At 35.6% G+C, this 11,192-nt stretch overlaps 2 protein-coding genes across 3 annotated transcripts; one reads left to right on the forward strand and one right to left on the reverse strand.

The window, feature by feature from the left end:
* Positions 1-248: 248 nt before the first annotated feature.
* LOC104089226 (CBL-interacting serine/threonine-protein kinase 3-like) lies at positions 249-7,598 on the forward strand. 2 transcript variants are annotated; one of them, XM_070192566.1, is made up of 15 exons: positions 249-267; positions 1,807-1,998; positions 2,489-2,551; positions 2,843-2,914; positions 3,101-3,208; positions 3,472-3,552; positions 4,409-4,462; positions 4,908-5,033; positions 5,117-5,206; positions 5,498-5,620; positions 5,736-5,843; positions 5,961-6,074; positions 6,198-6,254; positions 6,339-6,413; positions 7,227-7,598. In XM_070192566.1, exons 2-15 carry the CDS (start codon positions 1,828-1,830, stop codon positions 7,299-7,301), a joined length of 1,317 nt encoding a protein of 438 aa, XP_070048667.1. In that variant the 5' UTR covers positions 249-267; positions 1,807-1,827; the 3' UTR covers positions 7,302-7,598. The 2 variants fall into 2 exon arrangements, with proteins under 2 accessions (XP_070048667.1, XP_009592366.1); XM_009594071.4 differs by lacking the exon at positions 249-267 and adding an exon at positions 268-491.
* Positions 7,599-8,025: 427 nt separating this feature from the next.
* LOC104089227 (probable serine/threonine-protein kinase PBL3) lies at positions 8,026-10,737 on the reverse strand. Its single transcript, XM_009594073.4, has 5 exons — positions 10,207-10,737; positions 9,562-9,697; positions 9,181-9,317; positions 8,980-9,103; positions 8,026-8,510 (listed from the first exon to the last, which is right to left on the reverse strand). The coding sequence occupies exons 1-5, from the start codon at positions 10,609-10,611 to the stop codon at positions 8,155-8,157; spliced, it is 1,158 nt and encodes a 385-aa protein (XP_009592368.2). The 5' UTR covers positions 10,612-10,737; the 3' UTR covers positions 8,026-8,154.
* Positions 10,738-11,192: the final 455 nt, after the last annotated feature.

Raw genomic sequence — 11,192 nt, forward strand, 5'->3', positions numbered from 1 at the left:
ATGGGAAACCAAAAAAACCTTACATAGCACATAAAAGTTTTTTTTTAAAAAAAACTATGTGCCTTTGCTAATATTTGAGTTTAGAAACGTATTAAAATATCAATACACTAATAGTAATTAAATTTAGCACTTTATTTACTTGCCTAAAAAACACTAGAAATCTGGAATTGGAATGTAATGACATCATGTTAATGGAGTGTCCACACATTCATATCTGGTAAAATAATAATTGAGTCTTTTCTTATCGTGTATGCACAACCATACAACGTAAGCATTAATTTGTTTACTATAAAATAATGATAATATTCTTTTTTTTTTCAAAAGAAACATTTATATACTTGTGGTTGTGGTACAAAATTCTACTCTTTTGAAGTTTCTTGAAAACAGTTTGGTTTATTTAGTGGAGGGAGAAGAAACCATTTAACAAAGCTGAATTTCAAGATTTGATTGCTCTGTTTTTATACAGTGAAATTTGCTCTGTTCAGCTCAAAGTACATGTTTTTCTTTTCTTTTCTACTTACTCTTTTTGCCTTATGAATTTTGTTGGATTGCTAAAATTATGTGTTTATTACTCATATTAATGAAGTAGCCATGTGGGAATTTGCTAATTTTGCTATTAGAATGTTCTATTGAATAGTGATTGGAGATTTTCAGTTAAGTTAGTTTGAGATCTTTTTTCTGCTTTTTTGAAGTTTTCAAGAAAGTTTCTCTTTATCTGCATTTCATGTACTCAACTTCTGAATTTTTTTTTTTTTGGTGGGGTTTTGCTATTAGTTTTAATCTTGTGTTGCTTTTGAGTGCAAATTCTGAAATTGGGTAACTTGAATTTTGTTCATTGAATTTGAAGTTTGTTTTCTTGAATTCTCTTCTATTGTTGAAGGGGATTAAGAAAGTTCTTTTCTTTATGCATCAGAATTTAAGGGAATCAGTTCTTGAAGTTATAGGATTTTGCTTGTTTAATCAACTGTTTAGTGAAAAGCTGTGTTTTATCTTTTTGATTTTTGGATGAAGATTCTCTAAAAAGTTGAGGTTATTCTGTTGTGAATTTAGCTTCAGTTCTAGCTAGATTATACTATGATCTGTTGCTGATTATAAGTAATTAAAAAAAATTTAGAGGTGGTTGGATCTCTCTCTCTCTCTCTCTCACACACACACACACACACATGTTTTTTGATCATTGATTGCCCCAATAATTCTTTGTTATTTTATTCAGTCTGACTGGTTTTTTTAAAACAATTTCCAATAAATGTATTTTATATATGACTTAGTTTAATTAACTGGTGTTGTCATCTTGATTCTCATATTTACTCCTCTAACAAATTAAGGAAATAAGTAAATAAATAAATACTAAAAGAGTTGGATATGATGAATTCTTGATTGTCATTAACTGCTTTATTCTCCCCCTCTTTTATTTTCTTGGGATGAATATTTTGGGATCAAAATTGTTCGCAAATCACATTAGTCCTCAACTTGCAAATATGGGATTTCTTTTTATGTGGAATTAACTAAGTATATATTGGAAGGATCTTTATTTCACTTTGTAAGTTCGTGTGACAACTCTGTGAATGAATATATGTAGTAGTGTCATTTGTGTATATAATAGCATTGTAACTGCACTATAATAAAGTGTTATACCTCTTTTAGTATACTTCTCTTTGTAGTCTGATTTATCGTCGTCAAGGTTTACTTTGTTAGCTTTCACATGATGCCTTGTTATTTCGATCTCAACAACTTGTGTATATAATAGCATTCTATTAGCGTTGTGTATGAATTTAATTGTAACTGCAACTTTCTACCTTTTTACAGAATCGTGTTGGTGTGTTGATAATGAATCGGGCAAAAATCAAGCGTAGAGTTGGTAAATATGAAGTAGGAAGGACAATTGGTGAGGGAACGTTCGCTAAAGTCAAGTTTGCAAGGAATTCAGAGACAGGTGAAAATGTGGCAATCAAGATTCTTGATAAAGATAAGGTCCTTAAGCACAAAATGGCTGAACAGGTAAACTTTTTCAAGTTCTCCTTTCATTTTGCACTCTTGAACTACTGTCTTTTCCGTTGTCTTTCGTTTATGATCGATATAAGTCAATCTAACTTGGATTGCAGAAATCTATTTGAATAATGTCTATTCATTATGTTTTATGGTTTTTGACCCGTTGTGTATCTACTCTTGTACTCTCTCCGCTCCGGTTTATCTGAACCTTTTCGATTTTCGAGATTCAAACTACGTAAACATTGACCAACATTTTGAAATGCAGTTTTCATCATATTGATAGGAGAACAATTGCAACTTATAGTACTATTCCGTATAAATTTTCTAACTTTAAAATATTGAGTTAAATCTTATCCAATTTAGCTTCAAATATTAGTCAAACTGACTCTCGAAAAACGAAAAGTTTCACATAAACTGGAGCAGAGGGAGTATGGTTTATTTTGTTTCTTGTGTGAGTTTCTGATAAGATATTGTCAATGTCTTATGTATAATTTGACAGATAAAGCGGGAAATTGCTATAACGAAGTTAATCAGACATCCCCATGTTGTACAGTTATATGAGGTTGGTCCTATCTCTACGTCCGTATGTGTTGTTTGGGTGAATGTGCTTAGTTTATACTTCTTTATGAAGGCAATGTACACATCTGAATCGTGTATATCTGTCGTGCTGGTTCTGCTGAATTAAGAACCAAGCCATTTCTCTGAACTTGATTGTGCATAATTTGTGTCAAGTTGATATCTTTTTCTATCTCAAACGCCGTAATCTAAGGCCCGAGCACTCTTTGAAAGAAAAAAACGTAACTTCACAAAATGTAAGATGTGCGCATAACTTCCCTATTTCATTTGCTCGCAGGTGATGGGAAGCAAGACAAAGATATTCATTGTTTTGGAGTTTGTTACAGGTGGAGAGTTATTTGACAAAATTGTAAGGCCGATTCTTCCTTTTCATGTCACTCAAAAAAAAGTATCGATCTTTTTCTTGCTGATTCCAGATTTGGTTTTTATCTGCTTTTGAGCAGCTATTCAAACCTATTTTGGTGCTTACAGTCTTTTGATACTTTTGACTTTGATTGATCATTTAAAGTTTATCTCCTGATTTATTGGTGTAAAGGTAAATCACGGACGGATGCGCGAGGAAGAGGCAAGGAAGTATTTTCAGCAGCTTATTAATGCTGTTGATTATTGCCATAGTAGGGGAGTCTATCACAGAGATTTAAAGGTCCGTATTGTTTCCGTTAAAGCACTTAAGAAGTTATTTTCTAGTCTTTTTGCTCCAGAGCTACTGTCTTTGTTTCCCTTCTGTCGGTCCTACCTTTTCTTGTGGATTTAACTTATATACGCTGACAGTGTAAATGATCTTTCTAGGTTATCAATTTAAGGTTATTATAGATAGTTATCTCATATATGTTGTCGTAGGTCACTTTAACCTGAAGTTTTGCACTGTCAGTAAACGGGAATTAAAACTTTTTTTCCACTGTGCAGCCTGAGAATTTACTAATGGATTCTTCTGGTAATCTCAAGGTTTCTGATTTTGGATTGAGTGCTCTATCCCAGCAAGTCAGGGTAACTATTTTCTCTACTTCCCATAACTCTTCAACTTATGAAATGAAGTATTTAACTCCTCTACTTTGTGGTTATCATTTTGTAATGGAGTGAAAACACAGTTACTTGAGCCCTTACTGAATTTGTTTAGGGAACCCATAAATCCTTACAGTCCTCATTGATCTTGAAATTTATCATGGTGTCAGATAGGAAAATACTTACCCGCCCCTGGTATTTAAAGTAATGCAATAAACACATTACATGCATCTTTCATATGTACCTTTATCACTAACCATGGTTAATTAATATGTAATCACCGGGTGCTGATAAGATTTTTTGTTTTCAGACCCGCAAGCCATGCTTTGCAAGGTAAGGGTAAGGTTGCGTACATACTACCCTCCCCAGACCCCACTTGTGGGACTACACTGGGTTGTCATTCGGGAACATGTTGCGCATTCTAAGTTTGTACTTATGAACTCTGCACCTTAGTACCTATTGTTGTTTGGGGTGTTATATATGTCAGCCTTTAGGACCAATTACTTAATCATTTGGATCAGTTTGTGTTCCAGTATAAACATAAGATTACAATTACTTTCTTGTATCTACAACTCCGAGGCCTATGATTTTGGTGATATCTGGTTTGTAGTTGAGGGAAGATATCACTATATGAAATTTCCTTGTCATTGTTAATGGAAGAAGTCTTGAGCTGTTGTAGTCATTTCTTCTCTTCATTTCAAGTCTGCTGATCATTTTAGCTTTTAAATTAAGCTTCAAGTTGCAGTTCTTATGGAATAAATTTAATCTGTCACATTTTTACGAGAGTCACGAGACACATATTCAGTCAGATATTGTTCTTATTTTTAGTTGTAATTTCCAGGATGATGGCTTACTGCACACCACCTGTGGCACTCCCAACTATGTTGCTCCTGAGGTATAATAAATTGGTTTGAGTAACTTTCTGTTTGTGTTCATGTATAGTTATAGACCTATTTAATTTTGCTGGAACAGAACTAGCAACAGATAAAGTGTTCAGTTAGCTTGAAAACGGACTTGTAATTAGAAATCAAATGCTTCATCTCTCTTCAAAACTTTTAAAACAAGCAACAAGGCTTCTGTTAAAATAGGAGTTATAGTACTTCTAGCTATTCGATTCAATCGAGTGACCTCACTTCCTTTGCTTACTTTGATATGGCCAAAAAAGAAAAAGAATTCACATTTTCAGTGGCGTCTACATAACATATGTGAACCTTACATGGTCAATTTGGTAGTCTTTTCAAAAGAAATAACCAACCACATCGAAAATTTACGTGAGATCTTCAAAAGATTAAGAAAATATCAATTGAAACTTAGCCTGAAAAATTGGACTCCCTTATTAGGTACTCAATGACCGAGGATATGATGGGGCAATGGCAGACCTCTGGTCGTGCGGAGTCATACTCTTTGTACTGCTTGCGGGTTACTTGCCTTTTGACGACTCCAATCTCATGAACCTGTATAACAAAGTGAGCATTTTTCTTAACCATTTCATACCATTCAATCATTCTGTGTTTTGCTAGTTTCACTATATCTATCTTGGTCTACACAGATATCTGCTGCTGAATTTACTTGCCCACCTTGGATTTCTTTTAGCGCCATGAAGTTAATTACTCGCATCTTGGATCCAAATCCTACGACGGTATGCATACTGGACATTTCAACTGAACCTTCTTGGTTTATAGCTTGTGATTACATTGGGTTTTTTTCACTCTTGGCCCGTCGGCCGAAATAACTACGGGTGCTAACGAAAATATACAAAACATATACACTACTTATGTATATTTTTGTATACAGTATGTATATCATATGTATTTTTATGCTTAATATACAAAACATATACACTTGCTAGCTATTATTTTGGAGGGTGGCCCAATAATGTACTTATTTTCCCCTTTTTTCCTCTTATTCATGAGATATATATTCTATGCAGCGTATTACCACCCCTGAAATTTTGGAGGATGAGTGGTTTAAGAAAGATTATAGACCACCTGTTTTCGATGAGATAGAAGATGCAAATTTGGATGATGTCGAAGCTGTCTTCAAAGACTCTGAAGTAAGCATACCGAACATATGGAATGCAATAAATTTTGTATCGAATTTAGAGGAAAAGAAGTGGCTGTAGTATGAAATTTATCTCACATGTTACTCATTCCTTGGCGTTACAACAGGAATATCATGTAACAGAGAAAAAAGAAGAGAAGCCAACTTCCATGAATGCATTCGAGTTAATTTCTATGTCACAGGGACTTAACCTTGGCAATCTCTTCGACGAACAGGTCACAAACGTTATTTTGTTTTAAATGCTTTTCTACTTTGTAGGAAACATCATCGATGATGTTTGTACTGTTCCATTCTTCCTATATTGACAAATGCGTTGATACCGTTGCTCTCAGGGATTCAAGCGAGAAACAAGGTTCACATCTAAATGCCCGGCCAACGAGATAATCAGTAAGATCGAAGAAGCTGCTAAACCTCTCGGCTTTGATGTTAGCAAAAAGAACTACAAGGTGGCGATGAAATTTAGTGATTCATTCAATTCACATGTAGATTGCTCTAATATGTTTAATGATCTGTATGCAAAAGTGATTATAATGGAAAATGAAGCACTAAACTGTTCTTATGTTTCTCAGATGAGGCTTCAAAATCTGAAAGCCGGACGAAAAGGGAACCTTAATGTTTCCACTGAGGTATTTAAATGTGCTTCCTAGTTGACCTTTTTTTAAGGTGGATATTTCTTATTTATTCTGAACATTGTTTGATCTTCAAATTAGGTATTTCAAGTTGCTCCGTCTCTTCATATGGTTGAGGTGCGCAAAGCAAAAGGCGACACTTTGGAATTCCACAAGGTACAATATTCAGCTAAACTGCAATATATTATTAAAATGATAATGCTGAACTCAGAAAGAAGTGCGGACAATTAGTAGGTATTCGTAGTGTTTGACTCGTAAAATGACAAACTAATTGCTCCAGAAGGAACACAAACTTGAGGTTTAAACTGGTAAAAATAACATTCAATTTAAAGACTAAGAGTTGTATGCATGTTGAAAGATTAGAGGAAAGAATCCGCTCCTTCGAAATGATTGAGACATGGTTATTCTTTTTTTAAAAAGCAATTGCATATTGGCCTTTGTGAGTTCAGAAAGTGTAGCCGACTAGCCGGTCCAAACCGGATAAAGGAGGAGAACTGTGGTAGGTTGACGGTCAACATAAAAATTGTTTAAAGATGAATCCTATGGATCTGAATTGAGGGGAATAGATACAGGATATTTGTAAAAAAGTGCAGCCCGGTGCATAAAGCATCCCGCACTCACGCAGGGTCCGCAAAAGGGCCGCACCCCAAGGGGTGTGATGTAGGCAGTCTACCCTGATGCAATCATCAATGGCTGATTCCACGGCTAGAACCAGTGACCTATAGGTCACACCGAGACAACTTTTGCCGATGCTTCAAGGCTCCCTTTCATACAGGGTATTTGTATAGCGACAAATTTAAGATTAAGGTGTAGTTTTGATTGGTCTATTATTTAGTTTCTACATATCCTCCTCTTGTCTTCTTAAACATTTTTCGCTAGTGATCAGTCCACTGCTATTACTACTGTCATAAGATAGGTTTATTTCTTCATTTGTTTAACCAATTTCTTGTCCATCTTTTCTTTATGCAGTTCTACAAGAATCTTTCAACCTCCTTAGATGAAGTTGTATGGAAAACTGAAGAGAACATGGAAAAGAAAAAGTGAAGAGCAATAGAATTTACATTTTTTTAAAATCTCTGTTGCTACCAATTGTAAGAACTGTTGTGGTTCTTTCTTTCTTTACTATTGTTTTTCCTTCCTTTGTTTTTCTTTTGAGGCCATCTTTTCTGGGACTTTGTTCTCTTATAAGAGAATTACCATAGAAGGATTTCTCAAATTGTTTCATTAGTTGTAGGTGTTAGACAGACATCAGAGTTTGCTCCTATTAAGGTGAAGTTTGTATAATCTGTATCACTTTTGACAAATGTGATTGCAATTGTATACAGTATATTGGATTCTTTAGATTTTTGTTTCTCTTTAAAAATCTTTATTTCATTTCTATTCGACCTAGAAACAATTCGTCCCAATCCTGTGCCAGCCAAAACATATAGGGCAGCTCGATGCACTTAGCTCTTGGTATGCATGGGATCCGAGAAGGGCTCTGTTAGGTCTATTGTACGTAGTTTTACCTTGCATTTTATGTTAGAGCCTGATAATAAACAAAAAAAAAGATAAGGATAAAAATATGTATAGTAAATCTTTTATTCTGAGGACAAGATGGTTAGTTTCTAAAGAGAAACTAGTAAACAAGGTAGCACTTTTTTTCCTTTTTTCTCATTTTCTGAACAGATTAGGTTTATAATTATTCTCAATGGTCTCATCTTTTCTTCTGTTGTTTCTATTTGGAAAGTAACTTCCATTCAATATATTTTTGGTTATTATTTTTAAGGCAGCTATCCTGAATAAAAATCCTTTATATGTATATATTAGTCATCCATGCACCCCTGTAAATGACTATTCACATGATGGACATTTCTCCTGCTACTGATAACTATGAGAATAGGGTGAACTTATCTTGTCATCTGCATTGTCTAATCTGTTCTGAACTCTTATTAGTGACATTTTTTGGTGCTTGCACAAGCTCTAGTGTTGCTAGAACTTCATTCATGGTTGGCCTAAGTTTCGGATCGACGTCGAGGCACCTCAGAGCAAGGGCAGCTGCAGTTTGGGCACCTTTCTTTGAGTACTGTCCTCCTAATCTTGTGTCCATAATTCTCAGTACTCTTCTGTTATCACTTAGGAATGGTGTTGCCCATTCCACCAATGTTTCATCAACCCCTCCTGCATTTTCATCACCCGTTGCTCGTTTCCCGGAGAGCAACTCTAATAGAACAACCCCAAAACTGTATACATCATTCTTTGGTGTCAAGTGACCTGTTTGGAATAAGTTGAGTTGGAAATATTAGTGAAAAGTCTGCAAAATATCAAATACTTTAAGCTCTATGCACTGACGATGTACGCGATTAGATCATTGATATGGTAAATACTACTAAATTTTATGGTAAGTATTACTGGTAAAAGATGATAGCTAACCTGCAATCACATGTAAATCTATACTGGTCATGTAAAAATCTTTATACTATCTGTGCATGTAACATGAATCCAATATAAAAAAAAGAAAAACGAAAAGAAAGTTGCCACACTTTTCTATACGCCGACAGTGTAAACGAATTTTACGCTATCAAGTCACCTAAAAATAACTACAGGTTACATGAAAAATAATGTGGACAACCTTCTACAACAGGTTAAGTTAAGGAAAAAGAATAAATAAATGACTCAATTTGGATTATCAGAATTACAAGATAACTATTGAAAAACATAAGTTGAGCTTAATGAAAGAAACCTGATGCAACATATTCTGGTGCAGCATAGCCCATAGTACCTATAACTCTGGTTGAGACATGAGTTCTGTCTCCACTAGGACCATCTCTTGCCAGTCCAAAATCTGAAAGCTTGGCATTGAAATCCTGCACAAGTTCAATCTATAAGATTTGGAGAAACAGCTTTCTAGTGCTAATCATTGTTTCAGATTTGGAGAGTTTACTGAATCTAGTAGTATGTTTGAAGCCTTGAGATCGCGGTAAATAACATTTGCTTCAAGACCGTGTAAGAAGGACAAGCCTCGCGCAACGTCTACAGCGATACACATTCGTGTAGCCCAAGGTATAAGCTGAACTCCCTCTGCATAAAGACTTTTAGTATTCAGGGTGCCAAGTGCTTTAAATTAACCATTTTCAAGGTATATACATATACATATACAAGATTTCTGCTGAAGCTTACGAGGTCCGGTGACCCTCACTATAACACATAGGTCCGCCTCTGCTTCTATCGATTACTAAGCATACAAAAATGAAGGTCCATGTGAAATGATAGGAAATATGGAGAAATATTTTCTGGAAACAATTCTGTGAAGAGATTGACTCACTTTTAAATAAATGATTTTCCAAACTTCCTTTTGTCATGACCTCATAAACAAGAATCATGTTATCAAACTCTGAGCAATATCCAATTAACCTCACTAGATTTTCATGGTGAAGCTGTCCTAAGTAGTTAACCTCTGCCTGCAGGTAAGATATGTGGAAAACAAAGTTAAATCACAAAAGGCATGTGCTACAAAAGATTTTATAGAAAAATTCTCGTAATGGCTCAGGCCTGACTGTCAAGGTATTGTCCACTGTGGCCAAACCTTCGGGACCTCACAATTTTGTTCACTTAGCTTTAACGCATAAGGCGCCTGGAGCCCTGGACTAATGAACTCGCCTTATCTTGGCAAACCTCAGAGAGGACGCTGGGTTCCTAAGTGGTGAGTGTAACTGTCCACAGACCGCTGGCGGTTGACTTTGAAAGGAGGTTTGTTGTGAAGCTTGCCTTAGACAAATCCCATATCGAAATAGGAGGAAAACTTTAGGGGCCATATAAGGCGGGCTCAGGAATTCAACTATCGAAACGCATTTAGGGGTTAATGCCCACATGAACAAAATCATGAGGCTCCAAAGTTTGGGTCAAAGCGGGCAATACCTTGGCAGTTGGACCTGAGCCGTTCTAATTCTGTAGTTTCTTGATGACATACAAGCCATTCTCTGTGCCCTTGGAAACTTTCAGGCTTAAGTTTCTTGACAGCTACCACCATTCCACTTCCTGGCTTACAGGGAGCAAACGTATTCTCATCGATCCATCCTTTGAAGACGTATCCGAAACCTCCCTCGCCAAGAAGACTATCAGCTCGGAAGTTCCTAGTGGCATTCTTGAGGTCATTGAAGGTAAAAGACTTGAGGTTGCTGTGAACACATGAATTACTTTTGCTAGAATTGTCACAGAATGCCTGTTTATGAGAATGGACAGGTTCCATTTTCTTATTGCCAGGGCCAGTTTTAGGATCTGAAAATAAGTATTGCAAAGATGTAATCAGCTTGGAAATAGAATTTGACATATAGAATAAGGGGAGCCTCGGCGTAACTGGTAAAGTTGCTGCCATGTGAGAAGGAGGTCACGGGTTCGAGCTGTGGAAATAGCCTCTTCCAGAAATGCAGGGTAAGGTTCCATACGATAGACCCTTGTGGCTTGGCCCTTCCCCGGACCCCGAGCATATCGGGAGCTTGGTATACCAGGCTGCTCATTAGAATTGAACAACTATATTGCATTCAACAGAAGGAAGAAATGAGCCATGACAATAACATACATGCTTTAATCATATTATGAACCTTATACATGATTATGTTTTTATTTACTACAACACAATCATATTTTAATCGGCTATATGAATCCTCAGTGGTCATGTTACTCCATTTAAGCTCGTCTCGGTTCATATAAATAAAAAGAAAAATAGTTTCTCCAGCACTATAATTTTTTACATTTTCTAGTGGCATATAAATCTTTGATAAGAGTAAAACTCGTAGCAAACAATGTGTTTCTATTCGCCAGATCAAAGTGGTAGTTTTAAGAAGCTTTTCAACACTTCAGATTTATTTTTAGTTAACCTGAAATTTCATAAATAAATAGAGAAGAAAAAAAAGGATGTTTAAGAAATCACAATGCAGTTCAAATTCTTTATAAATT

This window comes from Nicotiana tomentosiformis, chromosome 1 (genome assembly GCF_000390325.3).
Source record: "Nicotiana tomentosiformis chromosome 1, ASM39032v3, whole genome shotgun sequence".
Classification (NCBI taxonomy): domain Eukaryota; kingdom Viridiplantae; phylum Streptophyta; class Magnoliopsida; order Solanales; family Solanaceae; genus Nicotiana; species Nicotiana tomentosiformis.